The following is a 14791-nucleotide window of genomic DNA, read 5'->3' on the forward strand; positions in this document are numbered from 1 at the left end:
AATAGAAGTGTTAATAGTTAATTTTTATCAATTAACAAAATACAAAGAGAATAAATAAAAGAGAAATATAAATTAATATGGTATGACCACCCTTTGCCTTTAAAGGGAACCTGACTGCTGATGCAGTATAACTACCTCATGTCTTGCTGCTGTGCTCAGACTGGTCATGGTAAATGACTTGTTGTGACATGAATTTTCTTTCCACAACCTAACCTATGTAGCAGTGTTTGTCTGTTCCTGATCCAGTTTTACGCCTCCTACACATCTGTTTCAATTGTAGTTATTGACTGTATTTAAACCTATATAGGAAAATGCTGATGATTATCTCCGGTTTTGAAGGCAAAGGATGGTCACACCAAATCCTGCTTTGACTTAGATTTCTCTTTTGTTCATTCACTTTGTATTTTATTAATTGATAAAAATAAACTATTAACACATTTTTTTTTAAAGCATTCTTACTTTGCACACCTACCTAAAACTTTTGCACAGTTCTGTACTGTGCTGTGACAGGTACATCAGTAAAGTAGATGTAGCACTCTAGTAAGTGCACCTAACTCTTCTGCTGATCCATCGGGGTCCTGCAAGGAGGACAAATGTTAAGTATTAACAGTAATTTTTTTTTCCAGGAAAGTTTGGAAATTCCAATTCCAAAATATTTCATCAAGGAAAAGATGAAAGTACTGAAGGATCGTGAACGAATACTTTCCCAGATACTGGAGCGCAATGGAGCCAAAGACACAGAAGTGGTAAGTTCGTCTGAAGACCAAGGGTATAAAATATGTCTAAAATATGATCAAATATTCTATATTAATGCTTCATTGCAATTCAAGATTGAAAAAGCTGATGTACAAAGCCAATCAATTCTGGATGCAGAAGATTAGCATAGTTTACAACCAACTAAGAGATTATATAGCTCTGTGTGGAAATCAGAATATTAAGGCTGTGTTCCCACGATTAGATTCTGGTGAGTTTTTGATGCTGCACCATTTCTGCACCATTATTTAAATTTGGTTGCTTGCTATTTTTCGTGTCTTTTTTGTATATTGTTTTTAACATGCATTTTTATTGTGTTTTTGGCGTTACAGTTTTTGTCTCTTGCTGGTGTGTCACGTTTTAAATAAAGCTGCTCTGTTCTTGACAGTTCCTGGTATTTGGCTTTGACAAAACATTATTAATATAGTTAGGTGCAGATCACACATGGTTTTGATGTGTTTCCTCTGTGGTAGTGCAGCGCCCCAGAGTCCTGGTCGTTGCAGTGATGTTGCTCTGCCACTAAGGGGAGTGATGTTACGTCTGATTGCACTAAAGGAGTTCACCTGACCAGGTATCACAGTCACACATTACACTTCACAATCTGGCCACCAGGGGGAGCCAAGGGTTCTATGTATTAGGCCACTCCTCACACTCTGGTAACACTGGGGGTTGGATAGGAAGTTAGGGAGAAGCTGACTGGGTTTTGCCCAGGCAACATCCTGTGAGAGAGGGAGTTCCTGGGAAGATTCAGGGGGGTCTCTGTCAGGGGTGGGATCCTGACAGTGGCCTAGCGAAAAGGACAGATCGTTACGGAGCCGTGCCTGCACCTCATTGCGACGGCATCCTAAGAAAGGACATGAAGCGAGGTTTATTGTGGAGAAGTGAGAAACGAGATCGCAGCACAAAGGAGATAGAACCAGTAGGAGTCGTGCCTTAAGACCGTGGCAACATCCTACTGAGGCGCGTAGCCGGTGGCCGGAACGCCAAGGAAGTATTGGGCTCCAAGCATTACTTCAAACAGCGGCAGGACAGTTAACTCTAGGTTGGCTGTCTCACCTAAATCACCTAAACATACAACAGAGGAAATTGTGGGAGAGGGGCGTCTCTAGGGTCCCAGAATAACTCCAGGCCTACCCCGTCATACGGGTGCGTCCTAGCCATATCATCTGGGGGACGGAGAGAGAAGGAACATCAGAAACAGACACAACAGTTGTGAGGACTATCCCGTGGTGCTAAGCAGGGAAGTACTACAACACCCATGCGCTAGTAGGTAGGCACTGATTTCCACCTGCGAAGGGAACTCTGGATGTGCCTTCGGACCGGCCGGTCTCAGCCAGCCCTGTTAGCAGTGCTCTGGATTGCGGATCCTGAAGCCTTCAGTAAAGAGGTAAAGAGACTGCAACCCTGTGTCCTCGTTATTCATCGCACCTTGCACTGCACACCATCATCACACCCCTTCATTGGACGCCCCTTAGCAGGGTCACAGACCGGGTCTAGCCACCGTGACAACCCCAGAACCGAGACATAAGAGGCCCGGTACCGAGTACCCCACGGCCCTGCGTCTGGGAGTGCTCCAGTAACGCACTGAGAATACACACTATGCATTTTCTACCTACAGATTTGCCACACTTAATGCAAGTCTATGGGGAAAATCCACACGGAAAACTGAGCATAACAGCAAGAGAAATTAACATGCTGCGAAATGTGGACTACAGGTCAGTTTAAGCTGAGTAAAATAAAAGCACAGTGGACGTGAGATTTCGATAAATCCCATCCACTTTGCTAAAACTGTAAGATGCTGTACTTTGATGCAGCAAAATTATGCAGAGTCAAAAATGCATCAAATGCTCATCATGGGAACGTAGCCTTAGTGTTAAGAGCTGGATGGCACCTGTCACACTTGTCTGATTACACATAATGGAACTGAGTCCGTAGCAGTAAGCATACGGCTGACACAAAGATCTGTGGTTTGGCCTCTGAATGAGATCTGTCTCAGTAAATGTGCCGCTCGGATTATTGCAATCTAATAATCATCGTTGTACAACACTGTATTTGAAATTATTAGTACTTTTGGGATGTCCTGTGGTTCCAAGCAGTGTGAGAACTAAAACTAAAGAAACACAATCATACGGATCAGCGGTTTCATTTAGTACTTAATAGGTGTCACAACACTTGATTTTATCCAGGTGAGAACCAATCTTTTACAAAGATAAGTCAGTTCTATACTTAGCTATCCTCTACTGCCAGGCACAAGCTGTTTATAACCTATCCTTCAAAGTTATAGATGGGATTAGGCAGGCATGAGAGAGGTGCGTGGGACTCCCATTAAGAGCTTACAGGTACAAGGTGTTACAGAAACACAAATCTAGACCCGACATTGTCCTCCATACTCTTCTAAATCCATTCGTCTTAAAAGTAGATTTTCCAGGCACTCGTGATGTGTCAATGGGATTTCACAAATATGTTGGGATATTAAAATGACCCAGCGAGCCTATGTAATGTATAGTAGAAAATCAAAGCTTTTATGAGAGGTCATCATATTAACCTGACAAGACAAGCAAATCAGTCTGACAACTTTGTGACTCAATTTAAGAATCTTTTGTCACTACCATAGATTTCCCAATCATCTTGCCATTAGTAAGTTAATTAAATCTCAAAATTCACAAGCTAATTTGCCCATTTCTAGTAATAACAGCTGATGAATTTATCAGGATGGTGAATCAGTTCACTTACTGTATCAAAATTTAGCATGCCAATGCCATCCTCCAGAATAATTGTGCAGATAAAAATAATGGTGGTGTTTCCCATGGCATCTAATCACAATCTTTCTTTCATATCCTAAGGCTGGCTTTACACTTTTCTTTGGCCGATCGTTTGGTCGACAGTCATGTCAGCACGCTCTCCCATACACAGGAGCGCTCGTTTAGCCGAGAGCTCTTGTGTTCTCTATGAGAGAACCACTGGCTGACACATCGACTGGCGGCTTATGTCGGGGGAGAACAATGCATTCGGCAGTCTGAAATCAGATCATCATCAATATCTCTCCCCACTGTCAGTCAGCCGGCTCCCCCATACACATTAGACCAATGTTTCTCAACTCCAGTCCTCAAGACCCACCAACAAGTCAAGTTTTCAGGATATCCTTAGTATTGCACATGTGATAATTTCATCACCTGCTCAAACATTAACCCCTTAATCCCGTATGACGTACTATCCCGTCAAGGTGACCTGGGACTTAATTCCCGGTGACGGGATAGTACGTCATACGCGATCGGCCGCGCTCACGGGGGGAGCGCGGCCGATCGCGGCCGGGTGTCAGCTGCCTATCGCAGCTGACATCCGGCACTATGTGCCAGGAGCGGTCACGGACCGCCCCCGGCACATTAACCCCCGGCACACCGCGATCAAACATGATCGCGATGTGCCGGCGGTGCAGGGAAGCATCGCGCAGGGAGGGGGCTCCCTGCGGGCTTCCCTGAGCCCCCCGCAGCAACGCGATGTGATCGCGTTGCTGCGAGGGTCTTACCTCCCTCCCTGCCTGCTCCAGACCCGGATCCAAGATGGCCGCGGATCCGGGTCCTGCAGGGAGGGAGGTGGCTTCACAGAAGCCTGCTCAGAGCAGGCACTGTGAAGCAGCCTGCACTTCTCGCAGATCGGTGATCTGTCAGAGTGCTATGCAAACTGACAGATCACCGATCTGTATTGTCCCCCCCTGGGGCAAAGTAAAAAAGTTAAAAAAAAAATTTCCAAATGTGTAAAAAAAAATAAAAAAAAATATTCCAAAATAATGAAAAAAAAAAAATAAATATTATTCCCATAAATACATTTCTTTATCTAAATATATAAAAAAAAACAATAAAAGTACACATATTTAGTATCGCCGCGTCCGTAACGACCCGACCTATAAAACTGGCCCACTAGTTAACCCCTTCAGTAAACACCGTAAGAAAAAAAAAAAAAAAACGAGGCAAAAAACAACGGTTTATTATCATACCGCCGAACAAAAAGTGGAATAACACGCGATCAAAAAGACTGATATAAATGACCATGGTACCGCTGAAAGCGTCATCTTGTCTCGCAAATAACGAGCCGCCATACAGCATGATCAGCAAAAAATAAAAAAGTTATAGTCCTGAGAATTAAGCGATGCAAAAATAATTATTTTTTCAATAAAATAGTTTTTATCGTATAAAAGCGCCAAAACATAAAAAAATGAGATAAATGCGGTATCGCTGTAAGCGTACTGACCCGAAGAATAAAACTGCTTTATCAATTTTACCAAACGCGGAACGGTATAAACGCCTCCCCCAAAAGAAATTCATGAATAGCTGGTTTTTGGTCATTCTGCCTCACAAAAATCGGAATAAAAAGCGATCAAAAAATGTGACGTGCCCAAAAATGTTACCAATAAAAACGTCAACTCGTCCCGCAAAAAACAAGATCTCACATGACTCTGTGGACTCAAATATGGAAAAATTATAGCTCTCAAAATATGGTAACGCAAAAAATATTTTTTGCAATAAAAAGCGTCTTTCAGTGTGTGACGGCTGCCAATCATAAAAATCCGCTAAAAAACTCGCTGTAAAAGTAAATCAAACCCCCCTTCATCACCCCCTTAGTTAGGGAAAAATAAAAAAAAAGTATTTATTTCCATTTTCCCATTAGGGCTAGGGTTAGGGTTGGGGCTAGGGTTAAGGCTACAGTTAGGGTTGGGGCTAAAGTTAGGGTTAGGGTTTGGATTACATTTACGGTTGGGAATAGGGTTGGGATTAGGGTTAGGGGTGTGTCAGGGTTAGAGGTGTGGTTAGGGTTACTGTTGGGATTAGGGTTAGGGGTGTGTTTGGATTAGGGTTTCAGTTATAATTGGGGGGTTTCCACTGTTTCGGCACATCAGGGGCTCTCCAAACGCAACATGGCGTCCGATCTCAATTCCAGCCAATTCTGCGTTGAAAAAGTAAAACAGTGCTCCTTCCCTTCCGAGCTCTCCCGTGTGCCCAAACAGGGGTTTACCCCAACATATGGGGTATCAGCGTACTCAGGACAAATAGGACAACAACCTTTGGGGTCCAATTTCTCCTGTTACCCCTGGGAAAATACAAAACTGGGGGCTAAAAAATAATTTTTGTGGGAAAAACAAAGATTTTTTATTTTCACGGCTCTGCGTTATAAACTGTAGTGAAACACTTGGGGGTTCAAAGTTCTTACAACACATCTAGATAAGTTCCTTGGGGGGTCTAGTTTCCAAAATGGGGTCACTTGTGTGGGGCTTCTACTGTTTAGGTACATTAGGGGCTCTGCAAACGCAATGTGACGCCTGCAGACCATTCCATCTAAGTCTGCATTCCAAATGGCGCTCCTTCCCTTCCGAGCCCTCCCATGCATCCAAACGGTGGTCCCCCCCACATATGTGGTATCAGCGCACTCAGGACAAATTGGACAACAACTTTTGGGGTCCAATTTCTCCTGTTACCCTCGGGAAAATACAAAACCGGGGGCTGAAAAATATTTTATGTGGGAAAAATTTTTAGTTTTATTTTTACGGCTCTGCATTATAAACTTCTGTGAAGCCCTTGGTGGGTCAAAGCGCTCACCAAACATCTAGATAAGTTCCTTAGGCGGTCTACTTTCCAACATGGTGTCACTTGTGGGGGGTTTCTACTGTTTAGATACATTAGGGGCTCTGCAAACGCAATGTGACGCCTGCAGACCATTCCATCTAAGTCTGCATTCCAAATGGCGCTCCTTCACTTCCGAGCCCTTCCATGCGTCCAAACGGTGGTTCCCCCCCACATATGGGGTATCAGCGCACTCAGGACAAATTGGACAACAACATTTGGGGTCCAATTTCTCCTGCTACCCTCGGGAAAATACAAAACTTGGGGCTAAAAAAATAATTTTTGTGGGAAAAAATTTTTGTTTTATTTTTACGGCTCTGCATTATTAACTTCTGTGAAGCCCTTGGTGGGTCAAACCGCTCAAAACACATCTAGATAAGTTCCTTAGGGGGTCTACTTTCCAAAATGGTGTCACTTGTGGGGGGTTTCAATGTTTAGGCACATCAGTGGCTCTCCAAACGCAACATGGCGTCCCATCTCAATTCCTGTCAATTTTGCATTGAAAAGTCAAACGGTGCTACTTCCTTTCCGAGCTCTCCCATGCGCCCAAACAGTGGTTTACCCCCACATATGGGGTATCAGCGTACTCAGGACAAATTGTACAACAACTTTTGGGGTCCAATTTCTCCTGCTACCCTTGGAAAAATACAAAACTGGAGGCCAAAAAATAAGTTTTGTGGGAAAAAAAAGATTTTTTATTTTCACGGCTCTGCGTTGTAAACTGTAGTGAAACACTTGGGGTTCAAAGTTCTCACAACACATCTAGATAAGTTCCTTGGGGGGTCTAGTTTCCGATATGGGGTCACTTGTGGGGGGTTTGTACTATTTGGGTACATCAGGGGCTCTGCAAATGCAACGTGACGCCTGCAGACCAATCCATTTAAGTCTGCATTCCAAATGGCGCTCCTTCCCTTCCGAGCTCTGTCATGCGCCCAAACAGTGGTTCCCCCCCACATATGGGGTATCAGCATACTCAGGACAAATTGGACAACAACTTTTGGGGTCCAATTTTCCTGATACCCTTGTAAAAATACAAAACTGGGGGCTAAAAAATCATTTTTGTGAAAAAAAAAAGAATTTTTATTTTTACGGCTCTGCATTATAAACTTCTGTGAAGCACTTGTTGGGTCAAAGTGCTCACCACACATCTAGATAAGTTCCTTAGGGGGTCTACTTTCCAAAATGGTGTCACTTGTGGGGGGTTTCAATGTTTAGGCACATCAGGGGCTCTGCAAACGCAACATGGCATCCCATCTTAATTCCAGTCAATTTTGCATTGAAAAGTCAAATGGCGCTCCTTCCCTTCCGAGCTCTGCCCTGCGCCCAAACAATGGTTTACACCCACATATGGGGTATCAGCGTACTCAGGACAAATTGCACAACAATTTTTGAGGTCCAATTTCTTCTCTTACTCTTGGGAAAATAAAAAATTGGGGGCGAAAAGATCATTTTTGTGAAAAAATATGATTTTTTATTTTTACCGCTCTGCATTATAAACTTCTGTGAAGCACTTGTTGGGTCAAAGTGCTCACCACACATCTAGATAAGTTCCTTAGGGGGTCTACTTTCCAAAATGGTGTCACTTGTGGGGGGTTTCAATGTTTAGGCACATCAGGGGCTCTCCAAATGCAACTTGGCGTCCCATCTCAATTCCAGTCAATTTTGCATTGAAAAGTCAAATGGCGCTCCTTTCCTTCCGAGCTCTGCCATGCGCCCAAACAGTGGATTACCCCCACATATGGGGTATCAGCGTACTCAGGACAAATTGTACAACAAATTGGGGGGTCTATTTTCTCCTGTTACCCTTGGTAAAATAAAACAAATTGGATCTGAAATAAATTTTGTGTGAAAAAAAGTTAAATGTTCATTTTTATTTAAACATTCCAAAAATTCCTGTGAAACACCTGAAGGGTTAATAAACTTCTTGAAATTGGTTTTGAGTACCTTGAGGGGTGCAGTTTTTAGAATGGTGTCACACTTGGGTATTTTCTATCATATAGACCCGTCAAAATGACTTCAAATGAGATGTGGTCCCTAAAAAAAAATGGTGTTGTAAAAATGAGAAATTGCTGGTCAACTTTTAACCCTTATAACTCCGTCACAAAAAAAAATTTTGGTTCCAAAATTGTGCTGATGTAAAGTAGACATGTGGGAAATGTTACTTATTAAGTATTTTGCATGACATATGTCTGTGATTTAAGGGCATAAAAATTAAAAGTTGGAAAATTGCGAAATTTTCAAAATTTTTGCCAAATATTCATTTTTTTCACAAATAAACTCAAGTTATATCGAAGAAATTTTACCACTATCATGAAGTACAATATGTCACGAGAAAACAATGTCAGAATCGCCAAGATCCGTTGAAGCGTTCCAGAGTTATAACCTCATAAAGGGACAGTGGTCAGAATTGTAAAAATTGGCCCGGTCATTAACGTGCAAACCACCCTCGGGGCTTAAGGGGTTAATTCTATCACCTATGCAATACTAAGGAAATCCTGAAAACAGGACCTGTTGGTGGGTCTTGAGGACTGGAGTTGAGAAACACTGCATTAGACCATTGGCCAAACCCATCGTTATCGATAAATTCAGCCGACATCAGTCTAATGTGTATTGGGGGAATAGGTATTATTCAATGTGACATATTTTCCTTGCATTGGGCAAGTCCACAATTCTTAATGGTTTATGTGATTCAATATCCATGTAGTACAGTCATCAGTAATGCTTTCTCTGTCAATTGTAGTTACCTTTTCGCTGTCAGAAAACTAGAATCATCAAAAAGATTTATATTTTCTAGGCTGTTTCCATTCACAGTAAGTTTGGAGAACAAAGGCACTCTTTATTTTAACCCGCAGAACAGTGGAGTTGTGACCCCTGCTTTTACAGATTTATTAAATTCATTGTGAATATATTCTGCGGTATGGGCGCAGTTAAGTGCATATCTAAAATTCCATATTAATTGCCGTCATCTGGATGGGGTGGCTGTAGTTTATACTAACAAAATATAGACAAAATTCCAAACAATAACAGCAATACCCCAGAACATTCCAACGTATGAACCATAAACATCTATGGCTAATAGCTCATACAAATGGGGATGTCATAAAACTGTGCAATCCTTACTATAAATCATTAGGATCCTATATAAACAAGAGAGGCTTACAGCTGAAAACAAATAATATAGAGGCTGATGTGGTTCAGGCTGAGATGTACTCTAAATAGATGTTAAACTTTATGGAGAGGACACAAAAAATCATGGAAGGTTGTGACCTCACTGTAAGAACATAGTGTGTTACTTCACACATGTACAGTAAGGATTTTCAAAATGCTTTTCCATACAGTTTCAGAGATTTAGGCCTCTTTCATTAGGCTTTTTATGGTCTTTACCAAGGGGGCGTGGCTCACAGACCTAAAGACACGCCCCCCAGAGAATCCTTGGAGCCAAGCCCCTTTGGTAAAAACCATTATAAAATTATCACTACATAAAAGAGCTCATATCTCTGGAACTGTATGGCAAATTTAAAACAATGAAATACCCAGGAGAGCAGTGGGAATACAATAAGCGCAACAACTGGTCAATTTTGACCTAGTGAAAGGTCTCCTTTAAATGCTTAGTCTCATCATTATATATGGCAAAAACAAGCAACTTTGCTATTTACTTTCTATAATTATTCTCAGGAATAGAAGGATTTTTAATTTAATTGTATAGTGCTCAGTGCTTAGATTACCAGTCTGCTATACAAGTATTGCAGTGCTTGCAAGCTCTCTCCAACAAAGCTTGTAAGCGCTGTTTTGAAAATGACCCTATATACTAATGGCCAAAAGTTTTGGCACCTTGAAATGGTTCCAGAAAATGAAGTATTTCTCACCAATAATCCATATGTCCCGTGATGTGCTCATACTCAGGTACATCTTGATGCATTGCTGAGCAGTGGTATGATGCGACCTCTCAGCTTTGCATCCTGGAGACACTGAGCTGAGAGTGAGAGCGCAGTCTCAGTGCCAAGCAGTTACATCAATAAGGTGACTGGAGTTCACATTCTCACGCTCAACTCAGTGTCTCCTGGATGCAGGGCTGAGCGGTCACATCATGCCACCGCTCAGCAATGCATCCAAATGTAGCTGAGTTGGGTTCTTTGTGGGACATATGGATTATTGGTGGACAGATGAGGAATACTGTGTTTTTTTATTTTTATTTGAAAATAATAAATGAGCAAAAGAGGGGTGGCGAGTTTTTATTTCAAATAAATGACTTTGACTTGTTATCAAAAATGGGAGGGACCCCACATCTTTTTTTTAACTATATTTATTTAAATAATTTAAAAATTGGTGTGGGTACTCCTATTTTGATAACCAGTCAAGATAAAGCTGACAGCTGGAAGCTGCAACCCGCAGCTGTCGATTTTGGCTGAGCTGATTATCAAAAATAAGACGAGACCTCACGTCCTTTTTTTTTCCATACACAGTGTGACTGGCCAATCACAGCCATGCCAATACTTCACATGGCTGTGATTGAGCCAGAAGTGCCCACACAGTAAAGCTTCTTCATTGGCTGCAGCCTTTCAACAAGCTTTGTTCGGCCACCCCCTTTCAGGGCTTATGTACAGCATTCTGTAATGCTGTAGATAAGCCCTCTGATCCAACCTGCAAGAGAAGAAAAATAACTTTTATTATGTTCACCTGGGGGCGGTCTGGTCTGATTGGTGTTGCAGGTCCTGGTCCGAAGCCTCCCATCTTATTGCGATGCCGCCCTCCTGTTGCTTCACAGGCTCCCCGACATCGCGTTCCTGCACAGGCGTACTTATCTGCCCTGTTGAGGACAGAGAAAATTCCTGCACTGCACAGGTGCAGGGCCTCTCTGACCTTTCCCGGCGCCTGTGCACTGCTGGGGAACCCGTGTGGATGGTGCAAGGATGCGTCATCCACACGAAGCAAGCAGGAGGACAGCATCGCAAGAAGATGCGAGGCGCCAGACCAAGACCTGTGACATCCATTGGACCGGACCGCCCTCCAGATGACTATAATAAAAGTTATTTTTCTTTCAGGTTGGGTTGGTGGCTCATATACAGCAGTTATAGAATGCTGTATACAAGCCCTGAAAGGGGGTGGCCGTATCTCTTATTGGCCAAACCTGGTCACAGGTTCCCTTTAAGATCAATGTAAAAAAAAAAGTGTAACATAACAAGTGTATAGCACACCATCTATTACATGAAACTTGCACTACAATTTTGTTACTTTGTAAATCTCTCCCTTTGTTTTCTAAATGTTTAGTTTTAATAGAGCCACAAGTAAAGAACACTGTTTTCTAATTCACCAAAAAAAAATTGCCAAAAGTTTATAGCATTAAGTAATGTAATCTATATATTCTTAGAAACTATTTTGAAAAAAAGTAAAATTCAGCTGTGGCAAAACCATTGCGAAACACAAAATATTTTTGCTTTATAGAGAGGATTTCCTCCTTTAGACTGAATCTGTTATAAAAGTTTGACATCCAAGAACTCTAGAGACCAATTAATTAAGGTATATAGGGAGGACACCTTACATGTATTTATCATATTTCCTGAACCTAATCACTGCAGGAAGAGAGGGGAGAATGCGTCAAGTATCTAATCACTTTACAAGTTGTTGGTACTGTAATTTCTCAGGAAGTGAAAGGGTTAAGAGGTGTTATGAAGGACTACTCTCCAGGTCACCAATCTTTCTTGAGAAGATTTGGATAGCTGTACAACAAGCCGCTCATTAATCCTCTCTCTCATATCAAGGAACACCTCATACCAAGTACTCCCTTGGCACATTGCAGGAAATATCAGTTTGATCCCTGATCTTTTGGTTCCTAGACATAATTTAGTGTCAGTTTGTTTAAACAGTTAAGCTCTTTTATTTTGGGGAGGAGAAGAATGATAGAAGATAAAAACAGGAAGGATTATTAACGCAGCATTACTTCAGTTCCCCAAAAATATAAATATAAATGTATCGTATGGGTGTGTGGAGGCACCAACCACGTCAATGCATGCCACGAGTCATTTCATAATGTTATTGTTAGAAGCGCATTAATCATCAACATAAATTTGTCAAAGTTTTCCATAACCACCACCATAACAGCTTTTGAAATATTTCCCTCTCTGAAATTGAATTTAGAGCATGGAGGAATAAATAAATTTATAAGGTAGGGCTTGTTACTTATAGAGTCAAGGGGGCAGACTCTGTCTCCTCCAGTGTCACACAAGGCGGTTCCAACGTCAATCACATAGATAATGCTGGGTGCTAGAACGGTCTTGAAATGCTAGGACTTTTGCGGAATTTTATAATGGTACCATATGATTCATAATCCATAAGCAATGTAATGCAGCTGGGTAATAAACTAATTTCAGAACAATGTAGTAGACGCTTTAACAATATGATCTTCAGCACCAAAAAGCAACTTCACATGGGGCAAATACAACATAGAAAAGTTTTATTAACCACATTACAATACAGACAAACAAAGTCTGGGTAAACTCCTGAGACACAGGAACACGGAGGGCTATCCAGACAGACACCCCAAAAGCATTAGTTCAAGATACAGATAATAGTACATCCATGTAATTTGGTCATTGTGCAGATGGTCACATGCAAGTGTACAACCATAAATTGTAAAAGACTTAAATAAGTGATAATATAGACAATGTATACAAGCAAGTAATAGTATAGTTACCAGGAGGAGCGCTGTTAGGAAGCCCACCAACACCCAATTACAATATGATCTTCAGTCAATAAAATCCATCATTTATTGGTATGATTAAACTATGATGAGATAGTGGACAAAGGAGAGACCATCTTGTTTCAAAAATAATAACTAGTGATAAGCGAGTGTACTCATTGCTCGGGTTTTCCCCGAGCACGCTTGGGTGACCTCCGAGTATTTGTTAGTGTTCATCACGGCAGCTGAATGATTTACAGCTATAAGCCAGGCTGAGTACATGTGGGGATTGCCTGGTTGCTAGGTAATCCCCACATGTAATCAAGCTGGCTAATAGCTGTAAATCATGCTGCTGAGGCGATGAAAACTAAATCTTCCAGTACTAAAAAATATTCAGAGACCACCCGAGTAATGAGTACACTTCGCTCATCACTAATAACAACATTCTTAGTCTTGGTAAATAAACTAAGTTGTGTTCTTTACTATTCTTAGCCAGCTGGACAATATAGTGGGTAATGACGTAAGCTGTTGTATGTGACTCTAAAAATTCCACAGGCATGGGCTTTTCTCATCTGGTATCTGCATAGTGGCATATAAGAAGGCTCGGATTGGCCTACAGGAGAACTGGTGGTGGGCCACCTACATGGACAATGTTTAGCACAGTACACTTAATTAATGTAACATGTACATGAAAGGGCAGCATCTTCACATTTAACAAACTACTCAGATATAGAAGCATAGTCAAATTTGTGAACTAAGGTCAACGTAATATTTACATGTAGCTAAACAGAGGGCACCTGAAATCAATGTTACTGGTGGGCCCTTGTTACACCAGCCCAACACTACATATACAGTGGGGAAAAAGTATTTAGTCAGTGACTGATTGTGCAAGTTCTCTCACTTAAAAAGATGAGAGAGGCCTGTAATTGACATCATAGGTACAGTAGACTACAACTATGAGAGTCAAAATGAGAAAGCAAATCCAGAAAATCACCTTGTCTGATTTGGTAAGATTTATTTTGCAAAATATGGTGGAAAATAAGTATTTAGTCACCTAAAAACATGCAAGATTTCTGGCTGTCACAGACTTGTAACTTCTTTTTAAGAGGCTCCTCTGTCCTCCACTCATTACCTGTAGTAATGGCACCTGTTTGAACTTGTTATCAGTATAAACGACACCTGTCCACAACCTCAAACAGTCACACTCCAAACTCCACTATAGTGAAGACCAAAGAGCTGTTGAAGGACTCCTGAGACAACATTTAAATGGAGATCGGGTACTGTTCTGGTACCCAAACCAAAGTTTTTTTTAATGCTCAGCCAAATCAGACAGACCATTCATGGATCCACCCATCATTACTGCTGGATTATGTATGATCTACATGCAGCAATTTACCCCTCCAGAGCTAGAAACAAGAAAAATGTCCTTGTAAGGGATGAAGTCATAGAAAGCATGTATTTTATTACCCTTATTTATGAAACTAATATAAAATATATCAAACTCTCAGAGGGACTTTCTAACACTCTAGAAAATGCTGTAACAGATTTTATTATTTCTATTTGTTGCTCTATTAAAGAGAACCTGTCACCCCCTTTTTTTAAAGAGTTATGTGTGCTTTATTTTATTTAAACCTCTTATTTATGTTTTTTTTTCTGGATTTATTCAAATCTAAAGATATTTTATTTAGGATGTTTTTCTATATTGCCAACACATTTATATTATGCAAAATAAAAGTGATCATTTTTT

The 14791-nt window shown here is 41.2% G+C and overlaps 1 protein-coding gene across 3 annotated transcripts in view; it reads left to right on the top strand.

Moving 5' to 3' along the window:
- Positions 1-14791, top strand: part of DRC11 (dynein regulatory complex subunit 11) — a 237768-nt gene that overhangs the window by 40658 nt on the left and 182319 nt on the right. For all 3 annotated transcript variants that reach the window (XM_077272350.1, XM_077272351.1, XM_077272349.1), the window contains one exon: positions 627-746. In XM_077272350.1, the coding sequence (XP_077128465.1) occupies positions 627-746 (120 nt within the window). The remainder of the gene's footprint in view (positions 1-626; positions 747-14791) is intronic.

Source organism: Ranitomeya variabilis, chromosome 7 (genome assembly GCF_051348905.1).
Source record: "Ranitomeya variabilis isolate aRanVar5 chromosome 7, aRanVar5.hap1, whole genome shotgun sequence".
Taxonomy (NCBI): Eukaryota; Metazoa; Chordata; class Amphibia; order Anura; family Dendrobatidae; genus Ranitomeya; species Ranitomeya variabilis.